The 19,474-nt window shown below is 37.3% G+C and overlaps 1 protein-coding gene across 9 annotated transcripts in view; it reads left to right on the forward strand.

The window, feature by feature from the left end:
* ADAM23 (ADAM metallopeptidase domain 23) overlaps positions 1–19,474 on the forward strand; it is a 200,991-nt gene that overhangs the window by 152,952 nt on the left and 28,565 nt on the right. For 3 of the 9 annotated variants that reach the window (XR_013519073.1, XM_054257820.2, XM_008999321.4), the window contains exons 25-26: positions 7,502–7,592; positions 15,550–15,643. Coding sequence is in view for 8 of the 9 variants with exons in the window: in XM_054257820.2 (XP_054113795.1) it covers positions 7,502–7,592; positions 15,550–15,598 (140 nt within the window). In the remaining variant the exon portion in view is untranslated. Of the gene's footprint in view, positions 1–3,424; positions 3,516–7,501; positions 7,593–15,549; positions 15,843–16,040; positions 19,090–19,474 lie in introns of those variants that run through there. The other 6 variants (XM_035305446.3, XM_008999322.5, XM_078328302.1 and 3 more) reach the window with 6 other exon arrangements.

The raw sequence follows: 19,474 nt of genomic DNA on the forward strand, positions 1-19,474 counted from the left end.
AAGGTATTAAAAATACTTGAGGAGTATTTAGTATTTACATTTACCTTTTGCAGTATATCCTTTTGGCAACTGTCTTTGTCAGTGCACAAATCTTTGATTTTATAGTTTAGTTGATTAGAGATGAGAAGTTATCCTTATCACATATGATTATGCTCATATATGATTATGTGTTACCTGTATATTTTTCTCAAATAACAATGGCCTTATCAATAACCCAAGTTACCAATATACCAAGTTAAAAATTTTTCTTAGTAACTGTTAATTTATTTTCAGTTCAGAAAAACTATATTTTCATTGACAGCATACACTGAAATATATTCTTACATAAAATTATTTATTTTGCATCCTTTTAGACATTTGTCCTTGTAGCTAAAATCTTGAAATATGGAGCTACATACCAATATTATACACTAATGTATAAAGAGTTTATTTAGTACTTACTTTTCTAATCTCGAATTGTAGTGGAATAATAAATACCTGAAGAAAGTCCATGGAGTGCAAATGATGACTTTGATACCTCCTGCCTGTGAAGTATTAAAGGATACAAGATTTTAACCCCCTTTGGAATCACATGGAGGAAATAATGCACCTTCTTATTTGAGAAACTCTCTAAAAATAAGGGGGGAAAAAGCCACTCAATTTCAAAACAACACATATTCAAAATGTCTGAAGCATGACTTATCTATAAAGAAATTCTACATATAAAATAGAAAATCTTAAGAAAAGGAGAAAATTTATAGTTTTTGATATTTTATACTTATAAAAAATTCTTTTAGCACAAGTAAACCTAGGTAGCAGGGATCAAGACTAAAAACCAACAAGTAATGGAAATTTAAGCAAGTAAACAAAAACGAAAACATACTGTTAGGTAATAAACAAATTCCACAAACATTATACTGAAAGGTAAGTGTATCAAAGAGTTAGGGAGCAAAGTTAAGTTCCTAGTACAAGGATCGTGTTGTCAGCTAGAAGCTTTGAGAGTTCCATCTCCAGGTTTGGTAGGATGAGAAAGAGAATAAGATGTAACATTGTGCATCCAGCATAGTTCCTTGAACAGAAAAAGGTATTTTATAGGTAATGAATGAGCGAATTAATGCATACATTAAAGAATAGATAAATTAGCATAGAAGTAGAATTTTTTTCAATGAGATAAATTCTTTGTAGCTATGAAAACCAGCTGCAACCTTCATTTTCAAGTATGTTCCCTGTAAAAATCCACCCACCTTTGAGCTACTCAGTTAATTTATGTCAAGCTGATGCACAGGTAACTTTACTACTTGCCAAAACAAAGTTCAGCACTCTCTAAAGGAAGAGAACAAAAGCAAAGCAGGATAGACAAAAAGAAAATCTCTGCTAGGTCTAGGTTAAGTCAATTCCTTAAGAGATAACCATGTTCAGTATAATGACAAAGAATCAAATGGCACTTTACATGTATTTACAGGATACTGTGCAACTCAAAGTAGTGGTGGGGAGAGAGAACAGGGAGGGTAGGGACCCTTTTTAAAAAGCTTTTTCCCACTTTTATCTTGCTTTGTTAAGAGTACTTACCAGTTAAGAATGTAGAGGTAATTAGTCTTTCTTATTGGAGATTACAGACTATATCTGTTTATCTTGAATACCCATTTGAAGCCTCTGTAGAAATGTCTTGTTCCTCAGGTTGTATTTCTAAAACCTACCTGATGGGTTGCCTAATTGTCTTGTTTCTGCATTGAGAAATTATATCCATAGCAAAAACTAAAGTCTTTTTAAATTATTTTTATCTTTCATATAGTTCTTATAATTTCTAAAAAATTAACACTCATTTAGTATCACAATTTATGGGAGAGGGTTTCTTTCTATTATGTAGCATATGTGGCTTATATAAAAATTGCAGAAGTCATAGGACTCTCATGAATTGCAACTCTGAGAACCAATGCCTAAAACTTAAGCAAAAAAAAGTTATAAAATAATGTATGCTTGTTAATTTAGTATTCTGAAAGCAAAGGTTTTCTAAGGTCTTTATTAAAATGGGGCTTTATATTTGGAATACCTCTTAATCCCAGTATTTGCCTCTATAACTTGAAAATCAGAGTAGTTCAGGTGGTTTTGCATTCTAATGTATTGTCATATTGAGGGAACATTGCTGCCACCTTCTATGTTGGTCTTCTTTCCTTAGCCCTCAACACCCTCAACATTCTCTGTTCTCTGTTGTGTCCCCACCTTTTTTTTGTTTTTTAAGAATGCAGGTTGTGCTTAGCCAATGACAAAACTGGAATTTCTCCCTCACATTATTATCCTTTGATAAGAAGAAGTAGTATACAGTTGCTTAACAAGGTTAGAAATCCAAGATTCTCTCTTCCTTTGTGAGAATATTTAGCTAAAAAGGTCGGTGAGTCCAATAGTAAGCGTTAAAAAATGGTGGCTTTGAGTTGTGGGTCTTTGTTTTGTTTCGCTGTCTCAGAGCACACAACACGTGTGAAGGTTAGGCTTGTTGAAGCTAATCTCTGTTTCCATGGGAAAGGTGATTTGAAGCCAGTCCTTTTGATTCCTATAGAAATGTAAGATAACATGTATATATGTCCACACACTTGTGCACACACAGGCACAGACACACAGCTGCAAACAGTGTGTCTTCCTACTTTAATACTAAACTTCACTTTGCCTTTGTAGAGGGAACCTTGGGGACCTCCACTCGTTCCAGGCCCATTTTCCAGGATAGGAAAGCTGTACACAGAACCAGTGATATAAAGTTATTCAGAGTCTCACTCTGGTAGTCATCTACCACTTGGTAGTCTGAAGCAATTCATACGGTTTCCCAGAGACCCTAACTTTCTATCAGTGCATAGTTTATACACTGGAGACAATTAAACAAAAAACAGAATGTCCAAATACTGTGACAGAAATCCAAACATTGCAGAGTTATTTGAAATATACTTTTCAATAAATTCCCAGGTTAACATGTATTTAATTTTAAAGCTATTCTGTCTTGAATTTCTAAGGATGCTCACAAAACTGAATGATAGATTCTGAATTTTGAAAAGATGTAGCTTCTTAGGTATATTTAACAGTCTGAAAATTTTATGAACAACTACTAATGGTTCATTACTTTTGTAATTAAAATACAGATTTGCTGTTACACAATTTAAATTTTAAAGTTTACCTCACATCTGGTAGGAACTATAACTGAAATTGAATTATTTATGTGTTTATAAGTATGTATAAGATACTATGTTTTTTAAAAGTAGAGTGTGTAGAGTTTGAAGGTAAATTCACAGTTATCCTCAAATATCTTCAATGTGTATATAGAGCTTAATTTCAAACCTATAGCAAAATAATTCAATATTTAGCCGACTTTAAAGCATGTCCTGGGTAGATTATTTTGTATGTTAGTGAAATTAGTGTGTAATTTCCTTTGTTAAAAAATCTCCATTTTCCCTCCACACAGTGAATATGGCCACAAGCAGGCTAATAGGGGCCGTGGCTGGCACCATTCTGGCCCTGGGGGTGATTTTTGGAGGAACAGGGTGGGGAATAGAGTAAGCATCCTTGCCAGTTTCAGACTGTTTCTGTGTGGTGCCTGGTGTGTGAGGTGATGCCTGTACCTGACTCCATGTCTTGTCCTGTTGACTGTGTTTCTCGTGGTAGTGTACTTTGTGGTGTGACCTGGATGTTGCTTGTGTCCTGTGTTTTTCTTGTGTCCTGGAGAACCTTCTCCTGTCTGGAACAATGTGGGGCATAACATAACACTGGGTGTGCTTCTGATATCTTCACAATTCAGGCAATAGTCCCAGTACTTCCATTGCTCCTCCACTTCATAAAAGTAATTTTAAAATACAGACTTTTATTCAACCTTTTATTGGCAAAAATACTTTTATGTGTGTGTTTTCTTAGGATTCTTGTAATAAAGTTAATCTTTGCCAGTCAAATTTACATATATAACTAGGAATTATCAACAGTTACAGCACTTTTTAAAGGTAATAAAAATGATAGCTACTATCGTTTTCTTTGTTTCTTTAGAATGATATAGGAGGCTGCAGCTTATTTTTTTAAAAAAGATATTTAGCATAGTACCTTCCTATTTTTCCTATAAAATAGGTTATAGGAAATTGAAGTCTACATAAATATTTGGAAGCAAGGAGCCTTAAGAATGACAAAATATTTAATCCAAATCTGTATAACCATAAGCAAACATCTGCAAATCACCTGGTGGGTTGGTCTTCAAAGTAGCCAGGGTGTACATAAATATATTGTGTGCCACTTGCCCATTAAGCTCTCACAGAAATAGCATCCTAAATCAAAGCATCTCACCCTGATGCTTTGATTTAGGGTGCTCTGTAGTTGATCCACATCCTCAGAATAGCTGTCAGTTCTCCATGGGACTCTGCTTCCTGAGATTGCTAATCTGTAGGTTAAAAGATTATGATGATTTTTTTTTCTTCTAATTAGAAAAAGGATGTTTAAGAATGACAAATGTAGCCCTTTACACCATCTTTCTATCTACTGTGGTGGTGGTAACACTTCAAAGTGGCCCAGGAATGAATTACCAGTATCTTCAGGAATCACTAGATATCTTTTACTCAGCCACCCCCAAATCATGGGCTTATTGTGAATATCAGACATGCTTTTCTTTAGTCCCATTGGTTAGAACAAACGGGTGCTCCTCTTACCTACTGGAATTGGGAGACCCAGGCAGCAAAATAGCATCAAGAGGAAAGCAGGTTCATAGTTCACACCTGTGTTGAAGACATGAGCCTTATTCCTCCTGGATTCAAGGACTTTGACCAGACTTAGATCTTCTTAACTCACATCTCATCACTATGGACTGTGAAGCTGGTTAGCATAGGGGAAGCTGGACATACTAGAAAAGAGATTTTGTTTCTCCTATGTATTAGAAAACAAAGACCGTAACAGAGGTAAAAATATTTAGAGACAAGAACTTTGTCCTATAAAATTTCCCCTTGGATCTGTTGACTGGATTATATATAGGAGAAACATTCCTTTTTCAGGACCAGTTCCATGCATGCGTTTATATGAAATTCCTCCTTGACAAATGGTAGTTTTCTGAAAATCATCCCAAATGCATTTTTTAACATTATAGATTGGCTGTAATTTTGGTCTCCTTAAATGTACTAATTGAAAGGATCAATTTTAAAAATCCTTTAAATCTTAGAGATAGGTAACATCAAAGAGGCCTTTGTTGTAAAACATAGTCCTTGTTACCAGCATCCATTTTCATCAGTCATTTCCAGTTTTGTTCGTTTGTGACTATTTCTAATTGTGACAGGTAAGTCTGTGTAAGTGTATATATATTTTTTCTAAAGACAGATTTGTTATTTTTGGTTTATGAGCACCAGTTGTCTATTAGCTTACTGACTTTTTTCCTTCAAATTCCAAGTTTTAGCATAATTGCTCAAGAAGTAAATATAGCTTTTAAAAAATAATATAGTACAATATAGATTGTCTTAACAGTTTTTGTTTAACGTTCATTCAGTGGCTAGGAATTCCATGGGCAGGAGTTTTTTTTGTTTTATTTCTACTCCTTAGTTTGTAAGTCAGGAATCATTTTTCATGAGTTACATATGGATTCTAATCCTAGCCTGTGTTTTCTGAAGCTAACGAAGTACAAATTATGTCCAAAGCATAGGGTATGTACATGGTTATATGTTTTGAAATTTGCTTCTCTGTTGAAATGAGGGGAGGAAATACATGTAAATGGAATAAAGTTTCATTAAAACAGGTTAGCGAACTTTCTGTAAAGGGCCAGATGGTAAATTGTTTTGGCTTTCAGCCTACAGGGCTGTTGTCTATCACAGCTTCTCAGTGGTGCTGTCTTATCATGAAAGCAGCCATAAACAATATGTAAATGAATGTGCTTGGCTGTGTTCCAATAAACCTTTTTTGCAAAAACAGTGTGGCCAGATTTGGTCCGTGGGCTCTGGTTTGCTGACCCTTGATTTATAGGATATGTTTTAGAGTTAAACAAATCTGTGTTCAAATCTTGCTGTTATCACTCACTAACTTCAAGAAGACTCTGTTTCCTCACCTATTAAACAAGGATAGTCATAGTTCCCACCTCATATGATTTTTGTAAAGGTCAAATGAGATACTATATGTTAAGTGCTCAGAACTGTGTCCGGCACATAGTAAGTGCACAGTACAGTAGCTAAACTATTTTTATGGCTTTCATTATTATTATTATTGGTGCATCACTAAAGGCAACTGAGATTCATTCTCTAGACGGTCAGTGGTTAATCTTAAGAGAATGTCACAAGCCCAGGAGCCTGAAGAGACCTGCACCCCTTTGCAGCTGTCCTCTACCTGCCCACCAAGCCCTGGGTGATCTCGGAGTAAAAACACATTGTGCATGCAAACTGAGTGCCGCCAAAAGTGGCATCCATTTATGTACACAGTTGAGGGCACTGATGTGAGCAGAAAAGAGAATTTTTTACACAGAAATGAATGTATACACAAAACTTGAGGATTTTAGAGAAACTAGTGATACTGGCTTTGTGATTCTTGGAGCAGGGATAGATAGGACTGAAAGTGTTTTGTTATTAGGGGGACACTATACCTGCATATTAGCATCCTGAAAGATGTGATATTTAAAATAATTATTATACTAGGTTTAACATTGCTTAGATTTTAAAATGCTGAGCTCAAGGAGAGGAGTGAGCGAGTGGACAGGAGTTACTTGAATATGGATTAGCTCTTACTCCACAATCGATAGAAATGCCCTGATCTTTTCTTTCTTGCTGTTCTTTGGCTCTCTGCTTTTTTATATGTCTAAGCCTCAAAGTTCTCTTAGTAATCAATGGGAACTTCAAAGCTATTCTCAGCTGAATCTAAGGAATCTTTTTACCATTTCCCCAAAATTACCCAAATGAGAGTTATGCTTCCTTATATCTTGCCTTTGGAACCGCATTTTGGTCTTTACCACCGTAAGGGCCATGAAAAAGTAAGTGTATCTTTGAGAGCAAGGCTTCAAAAGTCAGATCTTTATTGGTGACTTCCTTCTGACTGCTAAATTTTAACTGTCTCCAAGTGGGGAATTAAAAAGTTAGCATTCAGACCACTTTTAGGTGCTTCTGGAAGGGCATTGTAGCAGAATGTTTTTCCTTTCCTCCATGTCCCCATTTGTCAGTCAGATGGAGCTAATCTGATTGCGATGGTGTTCTCTATTCGCTTTTACTTACTTGATTTATGATACTGGGAAAGGGGAAGAGAAGAAGAATGTGCCAAGACAGCAAATGAGGCCTATTTGATTCAAATTCTGTGAAAGGTGAATTTAATGGAACTTAATTGTCAATGGTGCAGAAACTTTAGATTTAAAGGCATATAAATCCAAGCAATCGCTCACCATAGCATTTAAAGTGCAATTAAGTTAAGTAAATAAAGGCAATTTAAATGTTTAGCCATCTTTTACACAGGATATTTACTTCCTGAAACTGCTTAACTGCCTTTCCCTTGTGGTAACAAAAGTGGTTGGTTCATATGACTCTCTTCCCATGATCCTTTGTCACAGGTCCTAGTGCCACCAATCTCATAATAGGCTCCATCGCTGGTGCCATCCTGGTAGCAGCTATTGTCCTTGGGGGCACAGGCTGGGGATTTAAGTAAGCAACGCCGCATGTCTTCTTCTCAGTGGCTCTGGCACTTCTCTTTTCTGCTTACATAACCAAGTTTTGAGTTCCTGCTACAAGAGTTTAGATTCTATCAGTCAAACTGCAAAAAAATAAGTCTTTTTTATTCAGAAATGGGTTAGAAAAGAAGAAACACAGACCCCCAACTGTCATCTTCAGGCAAGTGGGAAATGTGGAAGGAATTCATATACACTAATTTTTAAGGAGAACAAAGAAGCTCTTCAGTAGAAGACAATCCAGCTTGTAAGAGCAGGCATTCTGAGATGCATTCATTTATAAACAGGTAATCAAGGAAACCGTGTAGTTGAAAATAAGTGGTTGTAAATTGCTTGTATCTGTTTAAAACTTGTTTATAGTCCACTGATATTTTGGAATTTTTACAACCTAAGTAATCATGCAATCATTACTGGTATTTTTCATATGTAACATAGTATATGTAGCTTTGTGATTTAAAAAGCTTTATATTTAATAAAAACAGATTTAAAAAGTATTTGTGTAATTCTCAACCAAATGAATTATTTTTAAATCAGAATTTGAAAAATGTGGATTTGGGACACTTAATATTTTCTAATCAAGGACTAAATATTGACCTGACAGGTAGACTTGGTGTGTTTTCCTAGTGACCTTTTAGTTTGGATGGCACACTGATTACTGAACTAAGATTGTTTAAATAGACACACTAGGTATTCACAAATAAACCTTAATTGTGATCAAAATTTTTAAACCTGATTTATCCAGGTTGGATGTTTCTACACTCCAGAATCATTGGATAATTACTTTTTATACCTTTTCATGCTATAGTGACTTGATGATTATGATTTGTAGATAAGCCCTCCTGTACATCCTGTGATAAATTAAGTTTCAGCCAGATTTACAGAAACAAATTTAAGTGGAAATAAAGACCGTTATCCAAATTCAAAACCCACCTTGCCTCCATCTGGTTGCTCAGTAAAGGAAGCTTTTGCCCTGAACTATGTATAAGTGCCCTAATTATAAACATTATAAGTTTTATATTTGGGATTTTGAATTTAATCAGTTTGAGCCAGCTAAAGTGTTATTATTAGAAGCTGATTAAATAAACCAAAGATGATTTAAATACATTCAACATTTTCTGCCAATTTGTTATAATATTAATATTTAATGAGTAAGCCTTTAGTTTTTGAGTGCCTTTAACTTGAAATAGTATTATAAAATTATACTTCTTTTCTCTTGGTATATTTATGAAGTTGAACTTGTTTAGTAAAATAGTTTTGGCATCAGTGTGTTTCCAAAAACACACACATAAAATGGGCAACTCATACTTAAAGTTATTGTTTTGGTACATTGCCCCCGTAGTGAATCACACATGTGGCATCTAGCAAGAAGTATGTTTTTGTTCGGGCTGGCCTAACTCAAGCAAAACTTTTCTTAGTGTTCCACTGCTACAAAAAAAGTCATTGAACATTATAGTACTGCCATACTCTGTTATTATTTTATAATGCTTCCTTGAATTTTTTCATAAGTATGCCTCAAGAAAAATAAATTTGGATCATGCCCGGGTTTATGCCTCATTTGGCATTAAGAAATCCTGGGTTCAAAGGCCTGGAAAACAGTCTATTACTAGTCTTTGCCATCTAGTCACATGCAATGCCAAATTTTTCATTGCGGTGTTGGAGAGAAGAGCACACTATTCTGTAGCAGGACCTCAAAACAGTGGCCTGGCCTAGCTCACAGCTTGAATTGCATGTTTCTTTGGGGAAAAATGGAAAAGACTTTATCACTGTGTATATAAGTGGATTAGGCCCTGTAAAGATTATTTATATCTGAGAGAGTGAGATCTCATTATCACAAGAGCAAAAAACGAAAGGTGGGGGATCAACACTTAGTGGGATGAGAAACAGCCTTTGCTGACTGCTGCCTGGTTGTTGCTGTGTAGGGACCTGTACTGCTGAACTAAGTCAAAGCTCCTTCCTGTGCCCTAGAACTCTAATAATGACTTTCAGGCAGAACTGTATAGAAAGCCATGCAGTAGGGTGAAGCAAAGAAAATGATGAAGAATAAGAGTAATTCCAGAACGTGTAGCTTTAGGAGTTTACATTGGAAAATGTGCTACTCCTGAACAACTATTGGTTGCTACATGAGGGTCTTAATTCGCTGTAAATTTTGGTAGTAGCTGTGTAGTTGTGTTCAGCTTTAAATAACACTTCTACCTTGTAATAAAAGGCTTTTGGTGCTGAATGATAATGTTTAGGTATTCCCACCATTTGGTCAGTTTTAGAGATACTAGTCTGGAGATAATTCGTAAGTATAATTATTTGCTAGTTGAATGGAAAGCCTTTGGGTTTCATTGAGTTCAGTGTAAATGTTTGAAAATAGATTCCGGCCGGGCGTGGTGGCTCACGCCTGTAATCCCAGCACTTTGGGAGGCCGAGGTGGGTGGATCACAAGGTTAAGAGATCAAGACCATCCTCGTCAACATGATGAAACCCTGTCTCTACTAAAAATACAAAAAATTAGCTGGGCATGGTGGCACCTGCCTGTAATCCCAGCTACTCAGGAGGCTGAGGTGGGAGAATTGCTTGAATCCAGGAGGTGGAGGTTGCAGTGAGCCAAGATCGCGCCATTGCACTCCAGCCTGGGTAACAAGAGCGAAACTCCATCTCAAAAAAAAAGAAAAAAAAGAAAATAGATTCCTTTAGAATAAGAAGTTGAAAATAATTTGTACAAAAAATTGTTCTATATACTGCTATTGGGAATCCCTCCTGATACCAGGTCTTTAATTCAAGAAGAAAAGTTGGTAAAGTAACCTGAACAATTTGAGGGCAGTTCAACTTTTAGATTAAAGGAAAATATAGTAACTGCTCAGGGAAAATACTGCATTTTCCTAATATCACATTTCTTTAGATGTACTAGTGAGTAATTTAGATGTAGAAGTATCATACCATATGTGACCTGCTCAAGTATAAATGAGAAATACAGCTGTGCTCTGAGCCCTGACCTTACCTGCCATTCTTTAAAGTTCTTAAACCATATTTCCTGTGAAATAGGTGGTAAAAAGCATGAAAATATATGCATGCATGTGTGAATATGTGCACATTTGTGTGTGTGAACTGATAACAAAGATGTATCAAGATTATTATAATCTGATAATAATACAAATTTAAATTACATACTTCCTTTTAGTAGAGTAGTTGAGTCAGACATCTTTGGTAAATGCAAACAAGGCTTCCACAAGTAAGGTTGTAGATTTCCTGAAGAATTTTTAAAAGCTTTGTTTGGTAGATTTAAAAAAATATATTCTTACATATTGTGTAATGTGATGGGTAGTAACGTTGCTTAATTTAAGTTAGTATCTTTGCTTAATTTCTTTTTTGGGGGGTGGGGGAAGGGACGGAGTTTTGCTCTTGCTGCCCAGGCTGGAGTGCAATGGTGCAATCTTGGCTCACCATGATCTCCGCCTCCCAGGTTCAAGGGATTCTCTTGCCTCCGCCTCCTGAGTAGCTGGAATTACAGTCATATGCCACCATGCCCAGCTAATTTTGTATTTTTAGTAGAGACAGGGTTTCTCCATGTTGGCCAGGCTGGTCTCAAACTCCCGACCTCAGGTGATCTGCCTACCTTGGCCTCCCAAAATGTTGGGATTACAGATGTGAGCCACCGTGCCCAGCTAACTTTGCTTAATTTCATACTCCAGAAGTATGAGGTTACTAAGGGTATGACTAGTCTATTATAGATTCCCAGGTATTGAGGGTCTTAGCACTTGCTCTGTGAAATGCTTCGAAAAATGAACATAGGCATGTCATGTGGCATACCAATTTGCTCTACTTCTGTGTCTACATTTATTTTCATTCACCCCATGCTCCTGTTCCTCCCCAGCACCCACACACACAGAATAAAGTTATGAACTGTGGTGCAGAGATGACAAACCTTTGTCCTGGTTGACTTATGGAGACCCATGACACCTACCCAACCATGAATAATAATACTTCTTAAATTGACTGTTAGAGCTGTTGCTTTTACTGGACATTAGAAAAAGCAAGATCACTTTAGTAGCATCTCCCCTAAAGCTTAGGAAACGTGAAAAGTATATGAAAAGGTAATTTCATATCTCCATTTAAAAGTGAACAGGATTGCCTTCAGTGCTTTAGACATGGCTGTTTATCTGATATTTTCCAAACTTGAATGTAGGGTTTTAGATGTGAGCAAAGTCATTTACATGGACATTAGTAGGTGATGGTGGTAGGAAAAGAGAAATTCTAGGTGATGGTAGGAAAATAAATGAAGGTAATAGTGATGACTTTTGTTGACAATTGAAATAGAAAGGACTACAGGATGAACACTGAGCTATTCCAACCATACTGTAACACCTCAGTCTGTGGAGCCTCATTTCCACGTCTTACTCTCCCACTACTTGCTCTGTCCATGCGATTCAGTGGCCAAGTGGGTTTCAACAGTGGCCATACTGGCCTGGCATAGTTACTCCTTACATTAAAGTTGTTAATTTAATATTAATAACCCCGTGTAATTATCATATGTGGTTTCTTCTCTCTGAGAAGTTATTTGTGTTACAAGCTCATGCTGTCCCTTACTCTTGGTCTAAGAGATTCTGTCTGGCCTACATTCCATTTTACTGGACATGTTAAAGAAAAGGCTGTTTATATACTTACACAAAGTGTACTTACACAAAATGATATTTAAAGAGCTATATCTAGACTATTGCCAGAAACGTTAAGAGTTATCTGAGGCCAGGTGTGGTGGCTCATGCCTGTAATCCCAGCACTTTGGGAGGCTGATGTGGACAGATTGCCTGAGATCAGGAGTTTGAGACCAGCCTGGCCAACGTGGTGAAACCTGTCTCTACCAAAAATATAAAAATTAACCGGACATGGTGGCGCATGCCTGTAATCCCAGCTACTCAGGAAACTGAGACAGGAGAATCCCTTGAACCCAGGAGGCAGAGATTGCAGTGAGCCGAGACCACGCCATTGCACTCCAGCCTGGGTAACAGCGAAACTCTGTCTCAAAAAAAAAAAGTTATCTGACTGTCAAGTCAGTTACAATCTGAAAGGAACTTAATATTGCTAATTATATTTTCTCAAAAGAGTAAATACCTTTTTTGTGGGGGGGTCTTTTGACTTCTACAGAATTAAGAAATGGAATTAAATTTGGCTAGTCTTTCCATGAGGAGTATAACCAGACTGCTGCTTTTTTTACTTCCATGACTGTATCCCAGTCCAAAAATGAGAAGCCTAATTCCCTTAATACCTGGGACTGCTGGGTTAAGCACTTTCTCTTTCATGGTGCCGGGCTGGCCAGGAAGATCAGTGCATTTCCCTGCCCCAGCACCCCAGGGAAATAAACTCAGTGTAAGGTGGCTTAGGAGGGATTGGGCTAGGGGGACTTCGCCGGGGTGCAGGAGATGATGGTAAGAATGTGATAACCGTGGATACACACATGCCCTTGAAAGATCTAGAAGCTTTCCAGCTCAGAGATGGTTACTGTTATGCAAAGAATTTTGCTTTAATTTCATGTAGTTGTTTATGTGTATAATGTATATTGTAGAAAAAAGTCCAGATTATTTTAGAAGTAGTAAAAATTGATGAAAGCTGTGGCAATGTAAGCTTTATGGATTATGCTAGTGTTTTATAATGATCCAGAAATACCTTTCAAGTTATGATAAGAAAGTTAATTACCTTCAGAATCCTAGTGAGCAGAGGGTATTCAGAGGAAACCGTTATGGAAGAAAGACAGCAAGGACCTACCCACAGTAGTTGTATTTTCATATTTAAGTTGAACTGGAAGACTTTTTTTTCAGAGAGGAAATTCAGGCCTTTCTCAACATACAGTGGCCATAGTGGTTTTAGAGTTTATATGTGAGGCACCCTCACAGTCCACGTGCCTCAGGAACATTCATCTCTGTCTTCATCGTGGGGTCGCCTCCCTTGTTAAAGGAGCTCACCTTCCACCTGCTGGAACATCAGTGTAAGAGCTAATGTCCTGGAATGCCCCATTGGTGTTCAGAGTCCATTTTCATCCAAAAAAATATGTAGTTCTGCAGGATGGCTTGGCCTCTTGGTCTGACCTGGGAACTAGTGATCCTGAAGAACAATATTTCTGTAAAAAGGTGCAACCTAAGCTTCAAAGACAAACTTTTATAAAGAGCACAAGCTTTTGGACATCAGAGGTTACCTGTGTGCCAGACTGAAATGGAATTTCCTATCTCCATTTGAAAATGGACTTTGTTGATGTTATGACCTTAGACATGGCTACTTACCTGTCATTCCTGAAGTTGAATAAAGGAATTTAGATGTGGGCAATATAGTCATTTACATGCACAGTGCTAGCTTGGTTTGCCCTTTCCTCTACATTTAGATTTATTGAGGAAACTTTAGTAACATTTATCTTGAGTTCTAGCAGTACTCTCTAGCTCACAAGTTTGGGGCCCCTGGTCCTTCAGGGTCATTTCACAAGGTCAGGCAGGTTCTGTTTTTCCTTCTGACTCACAGAGTGTGGCTCCTTAAACCCCTACCTTCCAGGGATATGAACACAGGTGGCAGATGGAGACCCTGTGCTCCTCAGCAAACTAACTTGGTGGAGGATGCATTGTAGGAGACTTGCCTTTTGGTCTCACACTAGTTTCTTGGTAGCATCGCAGGGCCCACTCTCAAGAATATTGACTTAAAAGAGGGCTCGGTGGGAATGGTGATGAAAAGTAAACAGCATTGTTGCAGATAGTGTTTGCTGCAGTGGTTACCTGCTAGGCCAGTCAGTCACACGCTTAGGTTACTCGTGAAGGCGTTTTAATGTAAACTTTTAAAAATAAAAGGTTTTCTTTAAAGACTTTTATGTTATTTCAAAAGAGAAGCATCTAAGTGACCATCTTGGGAAAAATAAGAACTTTGCAGATGCCTTTATACCTATTTTGAGCTTTGGTATTGTTTTTATTTTGAATTACTAGTGGGGAAGGAGGAATATATTGCAATGGTTTTGATACTTAGGGCCTGTAAGGGTATCCAGCTGGCCCTGAGTCAGTGGGCAGGGGAATGAGGGCTCTGGGGACTCCTCAGTCTCCAGTTTTGCATGATGCCTCGGTGGCAGCAGCCTTGCACCCGCCCAGTATGCAGACGAAATGCATGAGCCCCTTGCTTGATGCCCCACATGAAGCCAGACCATGGGGAGGTTGCAACCAATTTTTATTGTTGCCTTGTAGTGTCTTGCTGGTTCTTTCTTTTCTCTTTAAACATAGGAGCCACTTTTTAGGAGACTGGACACTGTGAGCAAAGCATTTTAACTTGCCGATTTTCAACTAAGCTAAATGCTGCATTTGCTTCACTAACCCAAATCTGTGTCCACTCTCCTTTGAGTGTACTGTCTTACTGTGCACTCTGTTTTCAACTTTCTAGATATGAAAAATGCTTGTTCCATAGTGTGGTAAGAGCTCACATGCCCAAGGCAGCAAGATAATTGAATAGAGCAAGGCTTTTTTGCCACCCTGGCAAAGGCCAGTCCAATGCTATAGAACTGCTGTAAGCCTGGAGGGTGTACCTACGAGACTGTCCGTTTTTCATGGCTCTCCCAATACGCCCCTTCACGGAAGAGGCCTTCCTGTAATAATTTTCACCTAATGAATTAGCAGTGTCATTATTTCTGAAATAAGAGACAAATTGGGCCTCAGGGTCTTCCTGTGATTTAAAATGAACAAGTCAAAGCTTGTTTTGGTCTTCACCAAAGGACATACTCTAGGGGGTATGTTGTGAAGACATTCAAAAGCATTAGCTGTTCTGTCTTTCAATTTCAAGTTATTTTGGAGACTGCCTCCATGTGAGTTAATTACCCTGCTCTGGAACTAGCATTATTATTGTTATTATCATCACCACTCTCTCATCATCATCTGATTAATATTGTGGATTTTCCCCCTCTGCTTACATCTTCTTTTGACGCACTCTGGAAGAAATGTCAAGAAGAGGAGGTTCGATCCTACTCAGCAAGGCCCCATCTGAATCAACTGCGCTGGATGGACACCGCCTTGCACTGTTGGATTCTGGGTATGAAATACTCGCAGCTGTGTTGCCGGAACTATTAAGTTTATAAACAAAACCTTTGGGTGGTAATGACTATGGAGCTAAAGTTGGGGTGACAGGGATGGGTTAAAAGAAAACTGTCTCTTTTGGAAATAATCTCAAAGAACTGCTTTCACCACCTATCAATAAAGGGGGGAGAGGGCAAATGACCATGCTATAAAAAGAACTCTTTCCGAATCTTTTTTTTTCCTGACAGAAGAAGGAACAACACACACACATACACACACACTCAAATTAAGTGCAATAAAAGAAGCATTAAATAAATAGCAAATGATTTTTTCCCTCAGCCTGCTGGCACTTAATATCTTCTAAATGATTTGGCATGAATTTTTTTTTCTTTCCTACCGATGACAAACTCCAGTGGCATGAAGATCTAATTTTCGAAAGGGTAAAAACTGCATGGCATATATACAACCAGCTAGCAAGCCGATTCTCAGCAAAACCTGCAACAGAATTCCTAAGGTGAAGAAAACAGATGAACACACAGAAGCTGCCTGGGCCTCTTCACTTAGACATGTCCCCACACCCCATCCTCCCACTTCTTACCCCCCACCTCCCACCCTCTCTAGTCCCCACTTTCCATTGGAGACCAGGCCAGGGTGAACTCCACGGACCTTGCTCTTGTTGATTCACTTTCCCCATTGTGTTTTCTCCTGGACTGAGCATCCTTTGGGAATGGGAGCTGGAATTTGAAGAATGATGCTATTGTATAGTTCTTTTATAAATGTAAATACGGAAATAAGAGATTTTGACACATCATTTTCACTTGTCTGTATTGAGATATTTTCCTTGTAAAGTTTCTCTGTAAACCTGAGTTTCTTTTTTGTTCCCCATCTTTTTTGTTTCTTGCCTCTCTTTCTTTCTCTGTCTCTGTTCTTATCTCTTGCAACATGTTATACAATGGCTCTTGTTCTTGCTTAAAAAGGCAGATGTAGCCACAGATGCAGGGAGTTTGGGCACAAAACAAGTGCAGTTTAAAGTTGGTGTGCGTTAAACCAACAATAAAAGTCGGGGGGGACACACAACCCATATCAAAGACACAAAATTATGTAAATGCAGATATATGTACTATCTAAATTTTTTTGATGTCATTATAAACCTATGTATATAATGTAAGAAAATAGACACCCTTTCAAATTAATCACAAAAGTGCCAAGCTCATGATTTTAGTTTTCAGTTTTGACAATTTCCTTTCCCTGTCTTTAATGTGAAAGGAAGATAAACTTAAAGCCTTAAATAAAAAAAAATAATTTTTAAATGTTAAAAGCTTGGAAACAATGAAGCTTTCCATTTTATTTGTATTTGTTAGTGTCAATATTTCATCCATGTTCATATTCCTGCCTCAAAATATATATGGTAGAAACCTATTGGAAAAGTGGTCATGGGAATAGAAGGAGCAGCTACCTTTGTATCAGCGTAGTTAAAATAAGCTCTTATGTTGTCCTGTGCTATCAAGAAACATTGCATGACCTCTGGTATTTTACTGATCAGTGGAATGTTGCACTGGATTATAATGGGATTCTACTATATACAAATCCACATTCTTCTTCTCCCTCCAGCCAGATTTGCAGATATAATCTGGACTTTCCAAGTCCCTCTGAGTTTCCTTCACTTTCACTGATTTTGTTCTCTAAATATGGTCAAGATAGCTTCTATCACATGTTAAGTAAATAAACTAAAGAAATTTGGTCACAGATTTGTTTTTTAATGTATAAACTTGTACGTGATCACTTAGGTGAGCATCTGTCTATAGATGAGCTTTAGTAAAGACTCCCGAAGAGCCCCTGCTTCCCTAATGCCCCCCTTTTTTAGGAGAAGAACATGCAGTTGTACTTGTCACTCTTCATGACACCAAATCCATTGCTAGATTTAGCTCCAAGTCGCTTTTCAGCAAGATTCATGTTATCAGTCTTACAACTTTGACTCTGGAAAATATTATGTTCTAAAAATGCACTGGTAGACACAATAGGGGTTTCTTCCTCCAATGTGTCTTTAATTGGAGAAGTATCACAATCATAGAGCAAAAACTTTAATTTCTATATTCTATATTAGACCATCACCAAACATCTTATCATGTGTTGCTTTCTGAGTAATAGGTGCTACACAGGTAGGCAGGCTTTCTCTAGGACAAGCTGTACATTTATATTGTAATAACAGGGCTATCTAGAAGGCCTCTCAGCCTTACTCCTGGCTTCATAGGACACAGGTAGCATCCCTCCAGTTAGTGACAATGGCTCTTTCAGGTGGGAGGAAGCTTGGAGGAAACTCAGATTACTTGGTATCTTTTCTTGTTGCTGCATTGCTTAGTGTTTCCTTGTTGCTGGGTCCTGTTCTCTAGTAGATGCTAAGCTGCTGCGAAGTACACCATACACATTTCACTAAGATTCCAGAGGCACCATGGAGACTTAACAGAAACAAAATCATGGTGGTTACAAAACAAGTTAAATCTCTATTGTTGACTTTTAAGCATTTCACAAACAACATTGTAAATGTGCGATGTTATGTTTTAAATCAGACCACAGTGGTCCCCAAATATTATGTACATATGGCAAATGTCAGTGTAACTTTTTGTAACACTGGCAGTTTCATAGGTAATTGAACCCATGCTCCAATGTTAAATTATTTGTTTATGTATATGTAAAATACACAAGCTTTAAGCTATGTGTGTATGAATATGAAAGATAATGCAACCATATCAATCGTAAACAATGGGATGTAATTATTTTTGATGGTATTGGGTAACATAGTCTCAAACTCTTTATTTTCTTTTGCATATGCCATTCATTTGCTTATTTTTGTGGTGTGGATATTCCTTTTTATTAATTTGAGCTCAAAGTACAAGTGTATCACTGTTTAATGTTACCTAACAAGAGTTAGTGTTAAGTGATGATCAAGTTCCTATTTCACCTGCTATACTTTTACTGCATCAATTAATGACACCTGGATGAGGAGACATGCGCTAACTTCATTGCTCATCTGGGATCGTGCATGAGCCCATTGAATTAGAGCTACTCCTACTAGATAACTGAGCAGTACACATAAGTGCATGTTATGAAACATGAATCACATAGAGCTGTGGAGTTTTACCAAGTGGTGTGTGTGGTTTTGTTTTTTACTATGCAAAGATGGGAAAGGCACAAACTTTTCAAAGACTAGTGTCTGAAGAACTTTACAAACAATACTTGAACCCTTCATTTAAATTTATCCCATCATGTTTTATAGTCATTGTTGCTTCCATTGTTAATTTCCATTTTTAAGTGCTTTGTAATTTTTTTAAGTGCACTCTCTGAAGTTTTGTTTGAAATTAATAAATTCATTCATATCTTGTTGGCTGCCTATGAATGGAGATTTAGTAGTCATTGTATGCATCTTTAAGTCAAATGTATATTAAAACTTTCGTTAACATAGAATATTGTAGCTTTATGCTTTAATCATTTCTTTTACACCTCTTTTCTGTGTCCTCTTGTATTGCTAATTAAATGGTCCATGTGCCTGATATCATCAGATTTTAGCACCCATCCAAAGGCTCACTGAACATTTAAGCAGTCAATGGCAGAAAATAAAATCTCTGATTAATGATAAGTATATCCCTAATTAGGATTCAGTTTTATTGGATTCACTGGAATTTTTTGCTTCCTATAAATCAGAAAACCCACCTTAGAATTGATAGTTGTTTTTGTTGTTGTTTTTAGTGTCTCACTTCTGAGTTTTAAAAATGGATGGCTAGTAATAACATCCACACTTTGGACCTGGTACCAAATTTATAATCAAGCAACAAAGAAACTAGAAGAAAAA

This window comes from Callithrix jacchus, chromosome 6, assembly GCF_049354715.1.
Source record: "Callithrix jacchus isolate 240 chromosome 6, calJac240_pri, whole genome shotgun sequence".
Lineage (NCBI taxonomy): Eukaryota > Metazoa > Chordata > Mammalia > Primates > Cebidae > Callithrix > Callithrix jacchus.